At 49.0% G+C, this 20,485-nt stretch overlaps 1 protein-coding gene across 1 annotated transcript in view; it reads right to left on the bottom strand.

Moving 5' to 3' along the window:
* LOC8025626 (sortilin-related receptor) overlaps positions 1-20,485 on the bottom strand; it is a 286,962-nt gene that overhangs the window by 48,896 nt on the left and 217,581 nt on the right. Inside the window, exons 31-33 of the mRNA XM_029971324.3 lie at positions 6,647-6,756; positions 3,973-4,080; positions 159-408 (exon numbers count right to left, since the gene is read on the bottom strand). Of these exons, the coding sequence (XP_029827184.2) occupies positions 159-408; positions 3,973-4,080; positions 6,647-6,756 (468 nt within the window). The remainder of the gene's footprint in view (positions 1-158; positions 409-3,972; positions 4,081-6,646; positions 6,757-20,485) is intronic.

Consider the following 20,485-nt stretch of genomic DNA (forward strand, 5'->3'; position numbering starts at 1 on the left):
TATCATGGCAAGCAAAGGACAGATTGCGCTACTGCATGCAAATAACTTTCCTGCATTAAGACAGAGGCTCCCCACGCTTGTTTTGGGCAAGTTGAGGTGGCAGTTTGCATATCTGTGGCAGAACGCGGTCGGAATGGGGACCTCCCCAAGGGGCTCACGATTGAAGGCGGCCCGAGGGGTGTCCGCCCTTTCCCAAGGCAGGGGGTAGGCATCTTCCGTGTGCAGGCCCCAGGACACCCGGTAGCCGTCCACGCCCGGGAGGGCGTCCCAGGACAAGGCCACGGCCGAGAGCCCCAGGGGGGTCGCCCGCAGGTGTCCCAGCGCAGGCAGCACATCCGTCTTGGCAAACGGCAGCACGGCCGGAGCCGAAGGAGGGCTTTCCAGCTGGCCACGGGCGCACGACGCCACCTGCCGTACAGTTCTCACCTAGAGGGTCCCGCTCGTTCCTGTAGTCACGGTGGGGGGTCCCGACGGGCCCATATCGCCGGTCACGCCTTCATTTATGCCAAAAGGCAGCCACCCATAAGGTCCGGCTTTTTTTCTAGCTTGCTTCGCAAGAAAACACAGCATCGCACATTGTATAAAATTATACAGGCTCCATCATACTGACAAACAACAGGGCGCACAGGATGCGTCCTGCACAGACCACACTCTGCGTGTGGTTACTACATTTTTCATTCTTTTACAGCTGAGCTGTTAAGGGCTAGGTTCCCCAGGATCGTGTCCGGTATGTCGACACAAGCCTACCTGGACAGCTACCGCCATCTACAAGCGACGGCGGCAAGCACACAACCAGTCTGGTTTCCGCCCTCGCTCATAGATGGCGGCAACCTTTCGAGCTATCATAGAAGAATTTATAGTTGGGCGCGTTGGTGGGAATTCATCGTAGGAAACAGCGTGAAAAACAGACGACGACGAAGAAGAAGCACACAGTGTATCAAGTACAGGTCCGCTGGTCTTCCTTCTTCACGAGAGTGGAAAGACTGAATGATTTTTTATTATTTATTTACAGTAAAACCTGGGAAATTCAACCCCCACTAATTCGGAAATTCAGATAATTTTAAGTGCCGATCCGGTCCCGTCAATGCGTGTATTAGTCAATGGCACCAAACGCTCATTAATTCGGAAGTAACAGGGCATTCTACGGTTAATTTGGACGAATTTGGCAGGTGGCGAGAGCTACCGTCCGTTCCAAAGGGTATGACCGCTATCCATCCGAGGTGCATACGTGGTTTTTCAGGTTTTCCCATGGTTCTTCGCTCTTCCGGTTCTTCGTGTTCAGCACCAGTTTTGCTCTGGATTGCCGTGCGTTAGTGCGCTACTCTCCTGGCATGGAAACGGCAGAGGCATAGCTGCGGAAAAAGAGTAGCACAAGCGACCGATAACCGGAGCGGCAAAATCGCGACACACGGTGCTATTGTTATCGAGCACGCCGATAGCGAGAGTGACAGTCATGTTCATGCCTCAACGCGGGGTGGCCGGCAGAAATCAGCCCATCCTAAAGCCCGCAATTTTAACAGCTATCTTATCTCTCAATATTTCACCGGCCACCTCCGCTTTGAAACTTGAGGACGAGATCCTACAGGCTTTCGAGAGCGAGAAGTTCAACGCGAGAAGAAGGCGACTGTGGAAGGTGGTGCACCCGAAACTAGATGAGGCGTTGCTGCGCTAAATCGTCGGCGCACGGGATGCGTAGCTCCGACAGTGCGAGTGCGGTGGAGCACTCGACTGCACAAAGGAAAGTTGCCGTCTCCGCCGAAATGTCGTCTAGAAAGCAGGCGGCAATAACAGATTTCTTCTCAAAATAAAGGTATGTCACAGGGAAACATTTTCGCGCTGTTTTCCTCGTCCTTTCGATATTTCGAGTCGCGGATAATTCTGACATTTTTGCCGGTCCCATGAGATCCGAATTAACGAGGTTTTACTGTATTACAAGTACCCTCAGGGCCTTTGGCATTGAAAAGAGGAGTGGCTGCAAAAATAAACGATCAAGTAAAAGAAAGCGGTTAGTAGAAGTACAAAAAAATGGCACCTATTTATACGATATTGGTCAAGGCGTTCTTGAACAGTTGGAGGTCTCGTATCGAAGCTGCTGGTACGGGAAGGCGATTCCACTCTTCTAATGTGCTGGGGACAAACGACTCAAAAAAAAAAGCATTAGTCCTGCACATGGGGACACCGACCTTATGGACATGTCTAATCGAGATGAAATGTACTGGGGAGGAAAAATAAGTCTGGCACGGAGATGGAGCTGATAAACAACTTGTGCAAGAGGCAAAGACAAAACTCTTTACGACGAGATGCCAAAGACGGTGAGTCGAGGCTGGATTTCATTGTGGTAATGTTTGCAGTTTTGTTATAGTTGGACAAAATAAAATGAACAAAGTTATTCTGAATTATTTCGAGTGAGTGAATTCAATTTTCGTGACAAGGATCCTCGACTGAAATGACATATTCAATTTTTGGACGAATTAGTGCTTTGCAAAGTAGAAGTTTTAGAGATGAGGGAACTTTTGCAAAATTACGTCCAAGATATCCCAACATGGGGTTAGCGTTATTAATCATATATGTTATATGAACTGCCCAAGTGAGATTTGATGTGATGTGAATACCAAGATATTTATAACTGGTCACAGTGTCCAGGGGCAAGTTATGAAGATGGTAAACAGGTAGATTATGAACTGTCCTGGACACGCATATAAATTTGCATTTGTCAATACGTATTCAATTCCATGCACATGTTTGCACCAAACAGCAATAGCGTTAGGATCAGACTGGAGTGTGTTAGTGTCATCTTCACAAGTTATTTCCCTGAATACAACACAATCATCGGCAAACAAATGAATATGGGAAGGGAGGGTAGATCATTAATATACGTAAGAAAAAGAGGAGCTCCGAGCACAGAGGCTTGCGGCACGTCAGAGTGAATGCAACTCGGCTAAGAGAGGTGATAATTAGCTACAATGAACTGCAAGCGGTTAACCAAAAAACACTGAAACCAGATAAGAAGTTTTGGATTCAGGTTGAGTAGGTGCAATTTATAAAGAGGAATAGCTTATGGCATACCTTGTCAAAGGCTTTCAAAAAGTCTAAAAAGATGCAATCGGATAATCAGGAATGGTCAAGAATGACATCTAGCTTATGAAGGACTGATACCAACTGTGTTTTACACAAGTAGGTTTTTCGAAAGTCATGTTGTGACGAAGTGAAAAAATTGACCGCATCTCCACGTGGTGAATGATGTTGATTGGGCGAAGCTCTGGTGGTGCTTGTCTGCGTAGACGCTGAGCCACAGCATGCCGAGCCTTTAGTTAGTTTCCATCCATGTCAGAAAGAGAATGTGTGGTATGGAACGTGGTTATATACGCATTTGAGCATTTGACCGCAGCGCCCTCTCGTCTATAAACGTTGAGCCAATGCATGCAAAGTTTAACGCGATTATATATGCATTTGACCGCAGCGCCCTCTCGTGTATAGACGTTGAGCGGCTACATTTAACGTTTCATCCATGACATCCCCAGCTCTTGAGTTGCTATCACATCTCAGAGCCCCCTACTCGTTCCGCAGTTGTGGCCGAGTGGTTAAAGCGGCCCAAACTGTCGCCATGGTACCGCATTTTCCCAAATGCGCAATGCAATTCAAAATGGCGAGGTCACTATGGGAGGGGCTGCAATGATTCCTCGATGGTGCGCAGCAAGTTGGTGACATCTCTAATAAGAGGTTCTCCCTTACCCCAGAGGCAATATTCACCGGTAAGCATCTAAACTTTCAGGAAAGACATTTGCAAGTATGATCATAGAGCCTACCATGACCATATTATCTTCTCTCGCACTCCTAGGAAACTTGTTCACTCTGCACACCATGCATCAGTGTGAAGATTTCCATGTCTGAGTGTCTGAGCGATACGAATCCAAAGAGCCCGGTCCCAAAAGTCGCTCTGCAGAGGGGAGGAGTGGGTGGGCGGCCACTCACCGTGAAGGTGTAGGTGACGCCCGGCTGGAAGGGGAAGTCCACCACCGCTGAGCTGACCGACCCGGCCAGGGTGACCACAAAGGCCGGGTAGGGTGGGCTGAAGCGCACCTGGGCGGGCACGGCACCGGTCAGGAAAGGCCACAAACCCACATCTAACAGTTCGCACACAGAACAACTTACATTGTAAAGGTCCAGCGAAAATGCTTAGAAAAATGTATGGTTACATCGAACGAAAATTGCAGCTGCACCGGTACAGGAAATATTGGGTAGCATCCCATTAAAGGGGGACGCAGAAAAAAAAAAATTCTGCAAAAAAAGTTGATATTAAAAAATGCCATATTTACATTCACCAAAGTTCCCCTTGTTCACACTGCATAGTTATCCTTTTAGATATTATTTTTTTGCCACCGATGCTAAAAAAAAGGTTGTGGTTTGAGCACTTTGAATGCATTCTTCTCAGTTCCAGTTTCTGGCATAAATTTCAATTTAGGAGAACTATTGTTTGGTAGCGGAACAAAAGGAAAGGCTCACTCACTGTTTTTCCTATCTGGAATTTAATGACCACTGCAACATTGGCATTGCTTTTATTACTTTGAGGATGTCCTTAATGAAACATATTAGGATTTTGCCAACAAAAAAAGCAAAAAATTTATTGAAATTGTAAGCGTCGTGTTAGCATAAAATTAATTACTTTTGTTTAAAAATTTTGTTTTCAGTTGCACTTGCCAGGCATTCTGCTGTGTATCTAGTGTAGAAAAATGTTGGGTATTAGATTAGTTTTCAAACAATAGTTTTCTTAAACAATGTCAGTGTGTTCCTGATAAAAACAACTATAATTTCATTCACAATTCATGTACACAGATAAAACTCTGCCTTACATTCTGCCTCCCAACTGCCAGTATATACTGTCGCAATTGTTTGTAACAATGTCGCTTATAACGAAATGGCGGCTTTAGCGAAGCAATCTCGATTTTCCATTCCCATTTAAACTTTTTCAATGTGCTTCTGTCTGTTTTTAGCGAAGAAAATTCAGCAGCTCCTGCAGATATAGCGTAAAGAAATTGTTCGATGATTTAAAAAAATGATCAAATTCTGGAAGTTTACAGAATTGCAGACCTCCGCACTTTGCTGCTGAGCAGGCGCCCAGAGCGAGCCGCAGATGCGCTGCAAAAACAGCCCGCGGCAGCCTCCGCATCATCGTCCGCTCACTGCTTCTTATCTGGGAAGCGGCTTTTAAGCATTGCACGCGGAGAAGCCGTCGTGGCATGCCGATAGGAGCGTTCGGAGCACCAGTGACAACGTGCCTATGAATATACCGACGGAGACGATGCAAAGAACCTAGATTTGAGAGGGGGATCAACTCCAATTTAATAGAGGACGCCTCCTGGGCGGATGGGCTCAAGTGTGCCTGCATTTGGTTGTCTCGTGGCCAGAGTGGCAAGAAAACCGGGTGGAGAGGCAGATACGTTCGCAGATGATGAACGCTTTTGACTCCTTGAGGCTGCAGCTCGTTGTGCAAACGCGGCCCACAAACCATGCGACTCCGATCGAGCAGTTGCCCCCTCTTTTAAATCTAGGCTCTTTATACCGACGAAACACAAACTTGAGTGCGAACTCGGAGTGGGCGCGCTTTGTTTGCTTTGTGCTTCCTGTGGGCATCACTAGTCGGTGTGGTCGCTCTCTACGCGAAAGTCTAGCTTCACTCAAGCACCATTTCGGCGAATCATCGCCACTGAACAATGGCGAGTCCCGGCACCGCCGGCACCTTGACAGGGACGACAAAGGCAATCTTTTCGAAACAAAAGCATGCTGCCATCCTCGATAAAGTGCGCATCGACGTAAAAAATGCCGTCCACCGTCGGCGTCCGCCGCGGCTGTCGACAGGACTCTGGACGAGGTCAATATGTAGCTCGCAGTATTTTCTTTCCATCGGAGCTTCTCACAGTTGGCGAGAAGCGGCTAAGATCTAGCAGAGAAAGTGTGCAGGGAAGCCTCAACCGCTTTCTGTACGCATGATAAACATGTGCCCCTGACAGCCTGTATTTATTTTTTGTTGGTTTTTTGCACGTTGCTTCTATGGAGGCCAGGCATAATGAAGAAGCGGATATAGCGAAGCAATTTCAGTCTTGTAGACTTCATTATAACCGGTCTGGACTGTACTGTAAATTTTATTCGTACGAAGCTAAGGGTATAAAAGTTGACCTTATGAATGGTGTCCTTCCTTAACACAAGGTTTCACCTACCGAAAGGAGTCGTCGTCTCTTTTCCCGCCGACGTAAGATGCACCATGAGCAAATGCGAGGGACCAACGTCCTTATGACGTAGATCGCCAAAGAGCCCACAAATGCTCTCCCACTTGAACATGGTTCCAGTTGTAAGCAACTGCAACTACGTTCAACGTATACCCAACTCGCCCAACCGTCTTCATTACTACTCTCCTATTTCCTCGCCTCTTTCCTGGGCGTGGAGCGCTGGCACTCGGCAGTTCCGAGGCAGCCCACCCATCGTGGTGACCGCGTCGCAACGTCCCAGTATCGCGACCACATCACCACGCGACTCCGTGGAAACTCACGTTATGCTTTTGTGCCAACTTTTCACGAAGCTCCAGACTCATAAGCTAGAGAGTCAAAGCGTCAAGCTGGAAACCTGCGAGCGAGCCCTTGGATGAATGTACCTTGAAGAAGTCGACGGGCGGAAGGGCTGCGGACACGGGCAGCCTCCAGCTGAGTTCCACCTTGCGCCCCACCAGCTGCCTCGCCACAACGTCCTCGGGGGCAGGGGGAGCTGCACCAAGCGAGGGATAAAAAAATTTTTAACCGATATAAAACATCCGGTCATTTTCTCAGTCGGGGTAATTAATGACAACGAATTCGGGTAAAAAATTGAATATGTGGCTACCAAGCAATAGCTATCGAGCAAAACTACCAAGTTCAGTTAAAATATTTTTAAGATCCAGATTGAAGAATTCGCTCTCAACATTGTACGCTTTGCGCATTTAGCTACAAATTGCAAAAAAAGTCATATTTCAATTTTCCCTAAGCGCCGAGACATCCCTCCCGAAAATAAGCAAAGTCTGAAATTTGTGTTTTCAGAAAATGCCGCTTAAGAACTTGAATGCAATTTTAGCCCGCACACATATTATAACTCGATAATATACTCGAATATAGACCCACAATATTAGGAACTTGACAGATGAGGAGAGCTTTAGATTGCAAAAGCCCAAATTCCGAAACAACAATTTGTCCAGACTATCTAGCACCCAAGAACCCTGTCTCCAGCCATCCCTTCCGGTCTGGAGTCCACCAAGCACTCTTACGGACCGCAAGAAGCTACTAACCAGTAGTGTTGACGATTGGGCTAGTTGGTCATTCATATTAGCGGAAAACAAACAGCGCAAGGACAAGGACAGAGTAGAAGGCGGTAGAAGGCAGCGCTGTGTGTGTCTACCGCCTTCTACTCTGTCCTTGTCCTTGCGCTGTTTGTTTTCCGCTACTACTAACCAGTGTTGCGGAGTTGCCACTCTGGAGTTGGTATAATTCCGGAATCATTCCGCATTTTCGCGACCCCGGAATAGAATGGGAATGGAATGGCGGCAACATTGAGGGGAATGGAATGGGAATGGAATTAGATGCCTTTTGCCCGGAATAGAATGGGAATGGAATGGCGGCAACATTGAGGGGAATGGAATGGGAATGGAATTAGATGCCTTTTGCCCGGAATGATATGGGAATGGAATGGGCCCTGGTTCTTTATATTTTTTTTATTTATTTATTTATTATTATTTATTTATTTATTTATGTGTGTGTGGGGGGGGGGGGTTACGTTCAGCTATACCAAGCCAGTCAGCGAGTCAGTTGTTCAGAAATAAAATGAATACAAAAAAAGTGAAGGCCGTTTACAATTCCCTGTAACGCTGAATTGGAGCGCAGCTCTTGAGGAGGAGGAGTGAAGTGTACTGAGGGGAGGGTAGACCCCTCCTCCTTCCCTCATTCTTTAATATGCTCCGGGGGGTCACGTGACCTCGGGAAGGGGGAGTCACGTGACTTCGGGGAGGGGGAGTCACGCGACCTCGGGGAGGCGTGATCTAGAAGTCACGTGACCTTGGGAGGGGTTATGTGACCTCGGGGGGTCACATCACCTGGGGTGGCCTTGGGGGTCACGTGACCTTGGGAGGGGTCACATGACCTCGGGGAGTCACGTGACCTCGGGGGGTCACGTGACCTTGGGGAGGGGGCCACGTGACCTCGGGTCACGTGACCTTGGAGGGGTCACATGACCTTGGGGTGACCTCGGGGTCATGTGACCTTCAGGGGGTCACGTGGGGGTCACCTTGGCGGCCACGTGACCTTGAGGGGTCACGCCACCTTGGGGGTCACGTGACCTTGGGAGGGGTCACGTGACCTCGGGGGGTCACGTGACCTTGAGGTGACCTTGGGAGGGGTCACGTGACCTTGGGGAGTCACGTGGCCTGGAGCTTGGAGGGGTCACGTGACCCCTCCAGGTCACGTGAATTTGGGAGGGGTCACGTGACTTCGGGGGGTCACGTGACCTTGGGGAGCGGGCCACGTGATCTCGGGGTCACGTGACCTTGGAGGGGTCACCTGACCTGAGGGTCCCGTGACCTTGGGGTGACCTCGGGGTCACGTGCCCTTCAGGGGGTCACGTGACCTTGAGGTGACCTTAGGAGGGGTCACATGACCTTGGGGGTCACGTGATCTGGAGGTCACGTGACCTTGAGGGTCCCGTGACCTTGAGATGACCTTGGTTACGCTGACGGCGACAACGACGCCGCTCAAGCCGGAAACGGGCCCCTAAGAGCTGCGCTCTAAAAGCAAGCGTCAAAGCAAAGAGCAGAGGGGGAAGGGGGGGGGGTGGCAGTGGCACCTTTCACGGACGCGCTGGCGACGGACTTCATTGGTGTTACACGAAAGCGAAACAAGAAACCAAACAAAGCAAAAAAAACGAAGGGTGCAGCAAAGAAAGAATCCGCCATGCACGGCTGCTCATCGCCCTTCTTGTCTTGCTTTTTATTTTATTTTTGCGACGGCATGGAAAAGCGCGCGCGCGCAAAGACTGAGATTTGGGAGCGAAGAATGACTCATAACTCGCAGAGCTCTGATAACTCGTTGACTCGCGCGCCACTGAAAGATGATCAGTTCTTGTTTTCTTATAGTTCAAGGAGCATTGTTTAGCAGATGGCCAACCCTGCCGCCTTCCACGTTCATTCGCGCGCACTCCTTTGAAGTGCAAAATCTGGGTTTGTTTCGGCATTAAAAAAAAAGTGAGATTCACTTCACTCTTCCTCTTGCGCTTTGCTCTGATGCTTGTTTTTTATACTGCATTTTTACATGTAAGTCCGCCTTTTACTTGGTCTTCATTCCGACGCTTGTTTTCCGTGTTATATGTTTTACATTCAGGTGGGTTAGGATTACAAGCAAGCTAGCGGATTCCCGCTCATTTCCTCTGACTATAGTCTCTACATACTTTGTTTCACCTTGCGATGGACCACTGTAGACGCTACGAGTCACCCCAGGCAATGCAGCACCCTGAGCTTAGTAAGATCAGTGCTTTTTTGAGGAATTCAGCATTTTTTTTGCAATTGTCTATGCGTTTGATACTGTCAGCTTTCAGCTGCTTATGCCGGCAACACAACAAGGTTGGGCAGTATTGTATTTCAGCAATACATTTCGTATCTGTAATTCAGTATCGCAATACATTTTTTTTACCAGTATCTCTATTCCCGTATCAAACACATGTGGAGTTGAACATGATTGTAAACCTGAGACTGGGGCAGAAAAGAGAACACAACAGAAGGTAGAAAAAGGGGAGGCAACGTCTCAAAGACGTTGCCTCCTCTTTTTCAGTGTTTTTAGTGTTTTTTTTTTTATCGCGATACAATTAGGGTGAAATGTATTTGGTTACATTTTCTGAGAAATAACCCTCCCCCTTCCCCCCCCTCCCCTCTCTCTCTCTCCCTCCCTCCCTCCCTCCCTCCCTCCCTCCCCCTCCCCATCCCCTTCCCCCCTTTTTGCGTAATGAGTCGCCACGAACTGACTTATAAAAAGGACTTGGTTTAATATTTACATGACCGCGGTGAGATCCATCCCGACAATTGCCCTGCTTTTTCGTCGCCCCAAAAACCAGAATGTCTCTTCACGCGCCATCCTTTCTTCCTCGTCCTCAGTCCCAGACACGATCTCGTTCACCAAAAAATGTCACAGGCGCGAGACAGAATCGCCCTCCACTAGTCAATTTCCAACACATTCCCCCCAAAATGAGCGCGAGGGAATCGCTCATTCACTATGCAGTTCTAATGGGTATCTAATGGGTGCAAAAGCTGAAGTGGTCTTTTCAATACTTGTCCCCTCGGCATGTTCACAGCACAGGATCGCACAATTCCATCCCGGCCGTGGTAAACTTCTCGGATCCGACCAGTCCGACATAGATGCCTTGGAGTCTTGTTGTCCTCGACGAGAACGAGGTCTCCTTCCTTAACTTGACTGTCTTTACGACAATGCATTTCATGTGCTGACCGGAGTTGAAGTAAGTAGTCTTTACGCCACCTCTGCCAAAAGTGGTCTAGTAGCCGCTGCCGATGCCTCCAGCGCCGAGTGACTTCACTCCTAGTAGGTGGCTGAAGGTCCTCCATAGCTGAGGTTGGAAGAGCTGTCAGCCGTTTTCCTGTCAGAAAATGTGCCGGAGTTAACGCTTCTGGTTCGTCGGGAGACACATGTAGGAATGAGAGAGGTCTTGAATTAACGACCGCCTCGATTCCGTGGAGAATGGTGGTAAGTTCTTCAAATTCGTAGCTGTTCCTTCCTAGAACCTTTCGAAGACTTGTTTTCACGGTGCGCACTAGGCGTTCCCAAAATCCGCCCCACCAGGCGGCTCGCTCTACGATAAATTTCCACTGTATCCTATGCTCGGAGTAGTGTTCGTGCACTTTCTTGTCATTGAGCACGTACCAGATGTCGCAAATTTCCTTGGAGGCTTTCTTGAAAGTTAAGGCGTTGTCACTGTACACCACCCGAGGTATTCCTCGCCTGGCTGTGAACCTCTGGAAGGCCATGAGGAAGGCTGGAGTAGCCAGGCATGTGACCAACTCTAGATGTACGGCGCGCGTAACTGCACAGGTAAATAGTGCGATGTACGCCTTTTCCATGCCGTGTCCAGACTTGACCAAGAGGGGCCCGGCAAAGTCCACTCCTACTATTTCAAACGGTCCTGCTTCATTTACGCGCTCTGCTGGAAGCGGAGCAGTTGGTGCTGATGCCTTTTGGGCTCTTGACCGAGCACAGACGTTGCAGCGGTTAATAACCCTCTTCACCGTCTGCCGAGCTCTGGGAACCCAATAACGTTCTCTTAACTGGGTTACAGTGTCTTGTATTCCTCCATGGAATGTAAGTCGATGCATGCTGTCTATCAGAAGTTCTGTGAAGCGATGCCCAGAGGGTAACAGTAGTGGGTGCTTGACTTCTACTGGTTCGTGTCTGTTTTGGAGTCGTCCTCCGAGTCGCAGTTGCCGGTTGGCATCGAGGTAAGGACTGAGAGCAATAATGCTGGATTGCGCGTTCAAACTTCTGTCTTCTACTAGTTCGTTGATCTCATTGGTGTAGGATTCCTCTTGGGTTCGTTTAGTCCAAAACAGTTCTGCTTTCTCAAGTTCATCTGTGGCCAGAGGACCCCCCGTTTTACTTGGTGGTGTTCTGCAGTTCTTACAGAACCTCATGATCCACGCTGAAACTCGAAGAACACGTTCTAGTTTGCTGTATCGCTCTAACTCCAAGAGCGGTGTCGTTTCCTCGGTTAGTATATGTAGCACGTGAGGTTTACACCTTCGTTCTTCTGCTACTTCGGTCGACATCTTTTCGGTTGTATTTGTACTTGGCCAAGTTGTTCGGTCTTCTGAGAACCAACTAGGGCCCTTTCACCATAGTTGTTTCGTTTTTAGGCCCTCTACCGTGGTTCCTCGTGTTGTTAAATCAGCTGGGTTTTCTGGTCCAGGGCAGTGGTTCCAACTTGTTGGTTCCCCTCCTGATTGAATTTCAGTCACCCTATTAGCAACGAAAGGTTTCCACTTGGAGGCCGAGCCCTTGATCCAATGGAAAGCGATTGTGCTGTCGGTCCAGAAGAATGTCTCCTGAAACTCCAGTATCCTTCTAAGGAATTTGCCAATTCGATTACCGATCACGGCCGCCATAAGCTCGAGACGAGGAAGTGTCAACCGCTTTATAGGAGCTACTCGTGTTTTGGCGAACACCAGACTGACGTTTATGTTTCCATCCATGTAGTCAACCCTCAGGTATGCACAGGTTCCATAAGCGAGAGGGCTAGCGTCACAGAAGACATGGAGTTGAACAGTATTGGGATGCTGTTTTCGTGTGCTCATGATGCACCGGTTCGTCACTATGTCTTCTATCTGTGGAAGCTCCTTACACCATTTTTGCCAGTCCCCCGAGAGGTCTTCAGGAAGTTCACTGTCCCAATCGAGTCCGCGTTCCCATAGGCGCTGGAACAAAATCTTCACTCTTATCACAAAGGGTGCTACGAGCCCGAGTGGGTCGAAAACCCTTGCTGCAGCCCGTAGCATTCCCCGCTTCCATTTCAAACCAAGGACCCCTCTTGGTCAAGTCTGGACACGGCATGGAAAAGGCGTACATCGCACTATTTACCTGTGCAGTTACGCGCGCCGTACATCTAGAGTTGGTCACATGCCTGGCTACTCCAGCCTTCCTCATGGCCTTCCAGAGGTTCACAGCCAGGCGAGGAATACCTCGGGTGGTGTACAGTGACAACGCCTTAACTTTCAAGAAAGCCTCTTTCTTCGTTGTGGGAGCCAATTGCTGATGCTGATGGGCATGGCGGTTCATTTGAGCGAAGTTGCGTCGCTCGACTCCGAAGCAGACTCAAAACGGAAGTTGTCTGTTCTTCGTGTTAGGTGCAAGCCCACGTACGAGGTCTTCGAGGGCTTGGAGTCGCACCTAACACGTATTCGACCATGCTGACAGATATTGTCATAAGTGCACTCCCGTCCGACATCGTGGTCGACTATTACCGACGTGCTGGTCACTCCGAAAGGAAGGCGGTCTTCCAGGATGGAGGAAACATGGCCTCGACACTATTTCTGCCAACGTCACTGGAAGAAGGGTCTTCCTCATCCGGTACTGCAAGCACTGCGGCGCCGGCCGCGACACCAACATTACGAGCTGAAGATATTCCAACAGGACGACGTCTTCCGGAAGGCGAATTAGAAACCCTGCTGGAATACCTACTCATCGAGATCGAGAGCAGAGAACGATCGGGAGTCATCGATGATCGCCCGCAGAAGAGGAATAGCAGAGAGCAACAGAAACGAGCTTTCTTACCATCCTCTTCGGTTCTGCATGCCAAGGCACATGACACAAAGAAGTGCTTCTTTTGCGGAGCCACGAACCACGATACAGAGCTCTGTTCCAGTGACATCTTTCTGAAGGAGAAGAAAGCGAAGCTTTCTGGAGAAATGCGATGTTTCCGGTGCACACTAAGAGGACACAGATCAAAAAATGTCACAGGCGCGAGACAGAATCGCCCTCCACTAGTCAATTTCCAACACCCCTTCCCCCCTCCCTCCCTCCTTCCCTCCCTCCCTCCCTTCCCGAAAAACCAAAGGCAGTTTGATACTTTAGACCCATGTTACGGATAAAAAAAACAGGACGCGGGATGGCCAAAAAAACACGTTTTTCGTCAGGAACAAAGCAGCATAGAAAGAGTGCCCTGCAAACGACAATACTAATAATTATTAAAAACTGCCGGACCTTCGCTGGAAAATCTGAGGCATGGTGGAGTAGTGGTTGCGATAAAAGTCTAAAGAAACAAAATAAACAGCCCAACGGTCGTCGGCGGCGTCCTGAGGCCTTGCCGAGTGCGGAGTATAACTGTCTTGCAATACGGTATATACTGTGCATTCTTACTTTTCTTTTCTTTTCAAGAATTCTGACACCAAGACTCCCTCCCTCCTTCGTTCCAATGCGTTGTTTGTTATTGAATTAACAAATCAGCTTCAAATAAGGGTCGTGGCATCCTCTAGGGTAAAAGAACAAAAAAGAAAACAAACAAGTAACATTGCGAGCAACACCTCTCATCAAAGAACACGCCGCCCGAGAACGGCTCCCTTCTTATTTTTTTTAAAATTCACTTTGTTACTTTATTTTGTTGTTGGGTCCGACTGTTCTCCTCTTTGTTTCGATGCCGACCGTGGCAACAGTTCTGGTCATATGACTGGCATTTGTTTTGTCGCGCGCTGACATGCTCTGACCAATTAACCAATGAGTTTGTTAGAATAGTGTCACAAGGTATAAAATGGCGGATCAAATAAAAATAACAAGTAAATGCAAAGAAGCGCGCAGTTCTGCTTTTTTATCCTTCTCGGCGCTTTATTCTTCCAGAGGCGAGCGTCACAGTGCCATGGCATTTAACTTGTGCTGTCTTCATGACGCCATGAAAGACCCTCTTGAAGCAATTAACTTGCTTCAAGGCATGGGCCTGCTCCTTGTTCTCTTGCGTTCCCAGAGTGCGCAGCTGCGATGACGCTGCAAGTCCGCGCTAGATCTGCGGATAGCTATTCGTGCAGATGCAGTGTGTAGATGACTCGTGAGGTGCCCAAGAGGAAGCGGGTCTAGGTTCAGTGCCGGGGCGAGGTCTCGGTACAGAGCAGTTCCTTTTTCGAGGGATCGCACCTGACGCTTCCCCAACTCATGAAGATCATCTACCTCTGGTGCCAGAACCTACCGTGCGCCGTCATTCAACAAGAGACTGATGTCGCAAGAGACAATAACTGATTGGACGAGCCTTTGTCGGGAGGTTGTGGTAAATGCCGTCTTTACGCATTCAGAGGTGATTGACGGCGAAGGCGTGACTGTAGAACTAGACGAGAGTATGTTCGGGCGGCGCAAGTACCATCGCGGGTATTTAAGGCCTGGCCAGTGGGTTTTCGGCGGTGTGGAGCGTGGCAGCGGGTGCTGCTTTCTTGTTCCCGTGGAGACCCATGACGCTAAAACCCTGCTAGGGCTAATAGCCGAGTGGGTCCGCCCTGGAACAAGAATAATCACCGATTGTTGGGCTGGCTATCGCAAGCTTGCAGATGACACTCGCTTCACGCACCTCACCATTAACTGCATGCTGCACTTTGTCGACCCGAACACTGGTGCGCACACCAATACGGTGGAGGGCACTTGGGCCCACGTGAAAAACTATCTTCCATCTGGATGGCGCGAGAGCCACCATTTCACTGGTCACCTTGCAAAGTTCATGTTTTGGAGGAGAGAGAAGGCGCGCGGAAACACTGGCAGATTCCAGTCGTTCATCGCCACGGCCGCCAAAATCTACAGCCCCGACGCAGACAGGAGCCTTCCCTATAGTGCGGAGGACGAGGATTCTGACGGCCCCGGTGACTTCGAGTGACCCACTGCACTGCGCCCGTCGCCCCCCTGCGTGCATAAAGACGACTTATACGCCAACCGCTTGTCAAGTGCTCGTTTCGTCAGTTATAAGTTCTGGCAGTGGTCTAAACGGCCCTTTTCAGGGCCCCCATATTTTGCAAACGGAGCTGTATTTTGAATGCGGCACCCCGTGTCTCTGTAAAAAGTTCACAGGAAAGACCCAGCAAAGGTATGTGGTCCCCAACTTGGATATCGCATGTTTTGATTGAAATGAAAATTGCTCTGGCTTATTTCGCGCCTTTAATCCCAATAAATGCTGCCGTTGCAGTCGTCCCGCGGTGCTGTTGCTCGCCCATTCGCCGTCGGCGTGCCTCAGCTTCGTCGTCTTTGCTAGCGGCGCACCGGCGGAGGCGGTTGATCTGACAAACTGCGTTCGGCTTTGGCTAGCAGACGGCATTCGTGAAATGGCGTCAGCTGTTGCTGGCTTCACGCGGTGGTACCGTGCGTGCTTCTATCCATTCGGCATTCGTTGCCATGGTGACAGCGAGGAAAGCAGACAAACTTTATGTTGCGGAAGAACGCTGCGGCGCAGCGGTACCAGGCACATTCTAAGACCCTTCCCGCAAGCTTTTCAATGGGCGGAAGGCGAACAAAAAGAGTTTGAAATAAGGACTTAACGCAGAAGGCTGCATTTCTCCAGCGCCTCATAATTTGACGAGCCTTGCACGAAAAGCATGCTTTTAGACCGGAGTTTGGAGATAGTTTTTTTTACAACAACATCGGTCTAAAGTATCAATGTGCGAAACAAAATACAAGTTTAAACACCTTTTTTTTTTTTTCTGAGGTCATTAGGGTCAAGGAGAAGTTGGCGCATTGTTACTATGCTGAGCGAGGTTCTTTCCGATTTTCCAAATTATTTTTCTCTTCCGAGAAATGTTGCATAGTCGGGACTCGAAACAGGAAGCGTGCCAGAAGTTGAGTCGGAGCATCTTCTACTGCAAGTCCCTAGGTAGGGGTTTTATGAGTCATTGTTTACTGGCATCCAATGCTCGCTGCTAGTTAGAGCCTTGAGAAACAGGAAATCAAAGGAAGTGTTGCTTGGCCTGTGGCCGAGTAGCTCAGTCACAGTCCGTTGCAGCACGAGTCTGGCAGAGGTTGACTTGAAACAGTAGGATGACCGATGCAGTGAAATTCAACACATATTCGAATGCGTCTGCACCTGTAATATTGAACTGCTCATGGGTACGTCATCACTCATCAGTCGACACGAACGTGACCCGCTGCTCTGGTGATCCGATAACCAGGAAGGAGGCCAGACTTGGCCTCGCTGTGCCGACCAAGACTTCGTACCCCTGCGACTCGTCTCGAGCGTGCTGTTTCTCGGAGAGCTCGCACCTGTGCCGGGGTTTACTACGGTTGATCGAATGCCATTTCATCGAAGCATGTTTTAGAGAATGGGCATGTTTTATCGCAGCATGGTTTCGAGAAAGCAGAGCCTCAGTTTAGAGAAACGCCGTTTATCGAAAAGGGGCTTTTCCTACTTCTCGTGTGTAACACTGGTGCACCTGTTAAGCCATATCCCTCGCTGCGCTACCGCCCTTTTGCGGCGGCAGTCTGCGGCGGCTCATTACAAGAAAAGACTGCATCTCCACGTGGTGAATGATGTCGACTGGGGCGAAGCTCTGCTAGTACTGATGATACTAATTTTATTGTTCATAGGTAGTGCTGATGGTGCTGATTTTTTTATTGCTCATAGGTAGTGCTGAGTTCTGGGTTGCGTTTTGACTTCAATATTACTGCTTTATGGTCAATGAAATGCAAAGCCAGTGGTTCTTCTAATGGATCAGCTTGGATCCGCTAGAAGCCGTGGGAACGCATCTCCACGTCTTAAGACAACGGTCCATGTCAGAAAGAGAATGTGTGGCATGGATCGTGGTTATATACGCATTTGAGCATTTGACCGCAGCGCCCTCTCGTCTATAAACGTTGAGCCAATGCATGCAAAGTTTAACGCGATTATATACGCATTTGACTGCAGCGCCCTCTCCTGTATAGACGTTGAGTGCTACATGCAAGAAGACGTCTGCCTCGTAAGCAAGCAATCCTGAGTTCAAACCCCCGTGCGGGCGTACATTTTTTTTTTTTTTTTGAAGTGGGCCGATCTCGGAGGCAGTGCAATCGGTGTGAGCACGGACGCCGGACGGATGGACAAGGCTAGAACCTAAGGAGCTTCGCCCCTAAAATGTTCACTCACCTGATTTACCCGTACACGCCGCTTTGTGGCGGCCGAATTCGCTAAAAGGAGGCTCATCGCCATTTTCTCTAAACTGGGTTCTCTATAAAGGCATTCAATAAACCGGGGTCGGTAAAACAGCGTTCACTAAAATGAGCTTCCCTAAACCGCATGTGGGTCGGCCATCTCAGGTCGCAATCCACAAGGTCTCTGTTTGGATGATGCTAGGCGAAACTTGAGGACTGCCATTCATGCGTTGGAGGTGGAGGGTCGGCAGGAAGGACAGTCACAACAGGGATGCCACCGTATCGATTTTTCAACCGTAACCGAAGATAACATGTGCTCCTGGATGCTCCAGGTGGTCCACTATTCTCAAAAATTCCAAATGCAACTGCCTGCATGATCTTCAACGAGGTCACCTACATCGAAAGTATGTATTGTCCTTTCGTACAGCAGCGTGGAGAGAGTTTCATGTTCAAAGCAACACCTACAGATACAAGAATACTAGGTCATTCCACCGTGACGTCATGTGATCAGAGTTCATAGGGGTGCCCTTATTGGGCAGGGGAGTGGTGACGTTATGATGGAATGTATTCAGAGGTCAAAGTCTTTTCGCATCCCTCGTCAGACAGGCCAAGGAAGGGACCGCGGTCAATCCATGATGAAACGTTTTCTTGAACCCATTGAAGACTCTCTCCGTCTGGAATTAATACCTTCAAGGCGAAGTGCCATGCCTGCGGGATAGTAATTTTGGGATAAAAAAACTGCCATTTCATACTTAAAGCCTCATCTCAGTTGGCGTCTCAAATAAATTTGAAAAATGTATTGCATTATCAGTATTCATACTTCTGCCCTCCCTAATATTCTTCTTGTATTTGTATTTCCAAAGACTTTTTGCTTCTTTTTAAAATGTATTTCCGATACGTATCGCAATGCATTTTTACAGATATATTTGAGAATTTGTATTTTTGCTACTATTTCCAGCTGTCCCAGTATTTGTATTTCCAAATACATTTTTGAGTATTTCCGCCCAACTCTGCAACCCAATGTAGCTGTCAAGAGCCTTTTTTATGTTTAAGAATTAGAGGAATGAAACGGAACGATTCAGCTATTCCAGGAGTGGGAATGGGCCCACTGTTCCTAGGAGTTGAAAGGAATTGAATAATCGAAAACTCTAAATCCCTGGAATGGAATTGGAATGGAACGGGGGTGCCCATTCCGCAACACTGCTACTAACTAGGGAGGGGTCATAGTTATGCTCAACCCTGCTCAAAGACTTGTCAAACCATCCAGGGAGCAGATGCTCTGGGGCACCCCTGACAAACTGTTTTCTAAGCAACAATCTACCAGGTGTCTCAAGCAGCGGACAGGCTCTTTCAATCAACCGCAAATTTCGGTTTCTTAAATTATCGCGCTACGATTTTGTGCAGCGTTGCCCACAGGTGGTGCATTTTTTACAGCGGAGCTGTTAAGGGCTAGGTTACCCAGGATCGTGTCCGGTATGTCGACACAAACCTACCTGAACAGCTACCGCCACCTATAAGCGACGGCGGCAAGCACACAACCAGTCTGGTTTCCACCGTGGCTCGTAGATGGCGGCAACCTTTCCAGCTATCGTAGGAGAATGAATAGTTGGGCGCGTTGGTGGGAATTCATCATAGAAAACAGCGCGAAAAACAGACGACGACAAACAGGAAAGACACGTAACGAGCGCAGCACTCGTCACGTGTGTTTCTTCGTCCTCGTCTGTTTTGCGCGCTGTCTCCTACGCTCTTATCAGTTTCGGTTTGGACTTAGGACGGGTCGGCCGCGCGCCCTTTCGGGAAAAGAAGACTGGGGAGCGGCGACGTACGCAGCAGCACGAATGGGGCCACAACCGCCGCAAAGCCGCTCTCGCCTCGACTTCTACTGCGTCGAGCGCTTCAGATTCTCTTGCCAAGGAAGAGCACATCGCTCGCCTGGAAAGCCTCCGCCGAGAACAGGACCAGCAATGTAAACGGCGCCGGCAAGCCAAAGCCACGAACAACGATCGTGCCACAGAGGCCAAATGCAAGCGCGAGGCCCGGCGACGACTGCACTCCATGCCGGCTGAACAGTTCCCGGGCGCGACGGCGAGGACCCGGAGGGAGTTTGTGGATTACCCGTTTAGCATCACGTGCACTGTGTGCGCTTCATGGGACTCTGGTTCGCCGGAGACGTATCCACGATCGGCGGCGTGTCGGACGAGGAGAAACGAGAAACGGGCGCGTGCCCGTTGCGGCAGTGTATCGAGTACAGCTCCGCTGATCCTCCTTCTTCACGAGAGTGGAAAGGCTGAACGTTTTTTCTATAAAATTTGCAAAGAGCCAACTTACCTGAGGAAAAAGTAAACAAAGAAAAAGGCTTAACTCCTATGTAAATGCAGTGAAGCCAGCGGTCTTAATAGGCTGCCCTATTGTTTGAAGACCAGTGGCTTGGCCGCATTTTGCAATTTTGAAAAGAAGAAGAATCTAGTCGCGTTGTGACGGTCAACATCGGTTCACGGCTCTCTGGCATCACGCAGGAGATCGCGATTCAGGAAAACCGATCAAACTACCTTTTCAACAATTTCCAGCCACACCTGGTGGCAGAAATGAGCCAACTAAATGTTGTAGATGATAAAAAAGAGTCAGTGTCACCACTTCAAAATATTAATATTAAAATAAGTTCAGTTACAAAAATGTTACAAGCTGAAACAGCACTTATCACAAGACGACTTGCACGCACCTTGTGAGCGTACCCCATGTTCATCGACGGTAGAGCATTAAGTGCGGTGCACACTCCATTCACAAAATGTTCCGAGCACAGTCGAGAGGATGGTGTTGGGGAAAAGTCTTTTCGGTTA

This window comes from Ixodes scapularis, unplaced genomic scaffold (assembly GCF_016920785.2).
Source record: "Ixodes scapularis isolate PalLabHiFi unplaced genomic scaffold, ASM1692078v2 PGA_scaffold0__279_contigs__length_252992795, whole genome shotgun sequence".
Lineage (NCBI taxonomy): Eukaryota > Metazoa > Arthropoda > Arachnida > Ixodida > Ixodidae > Ixodes > Ixodes scapularis.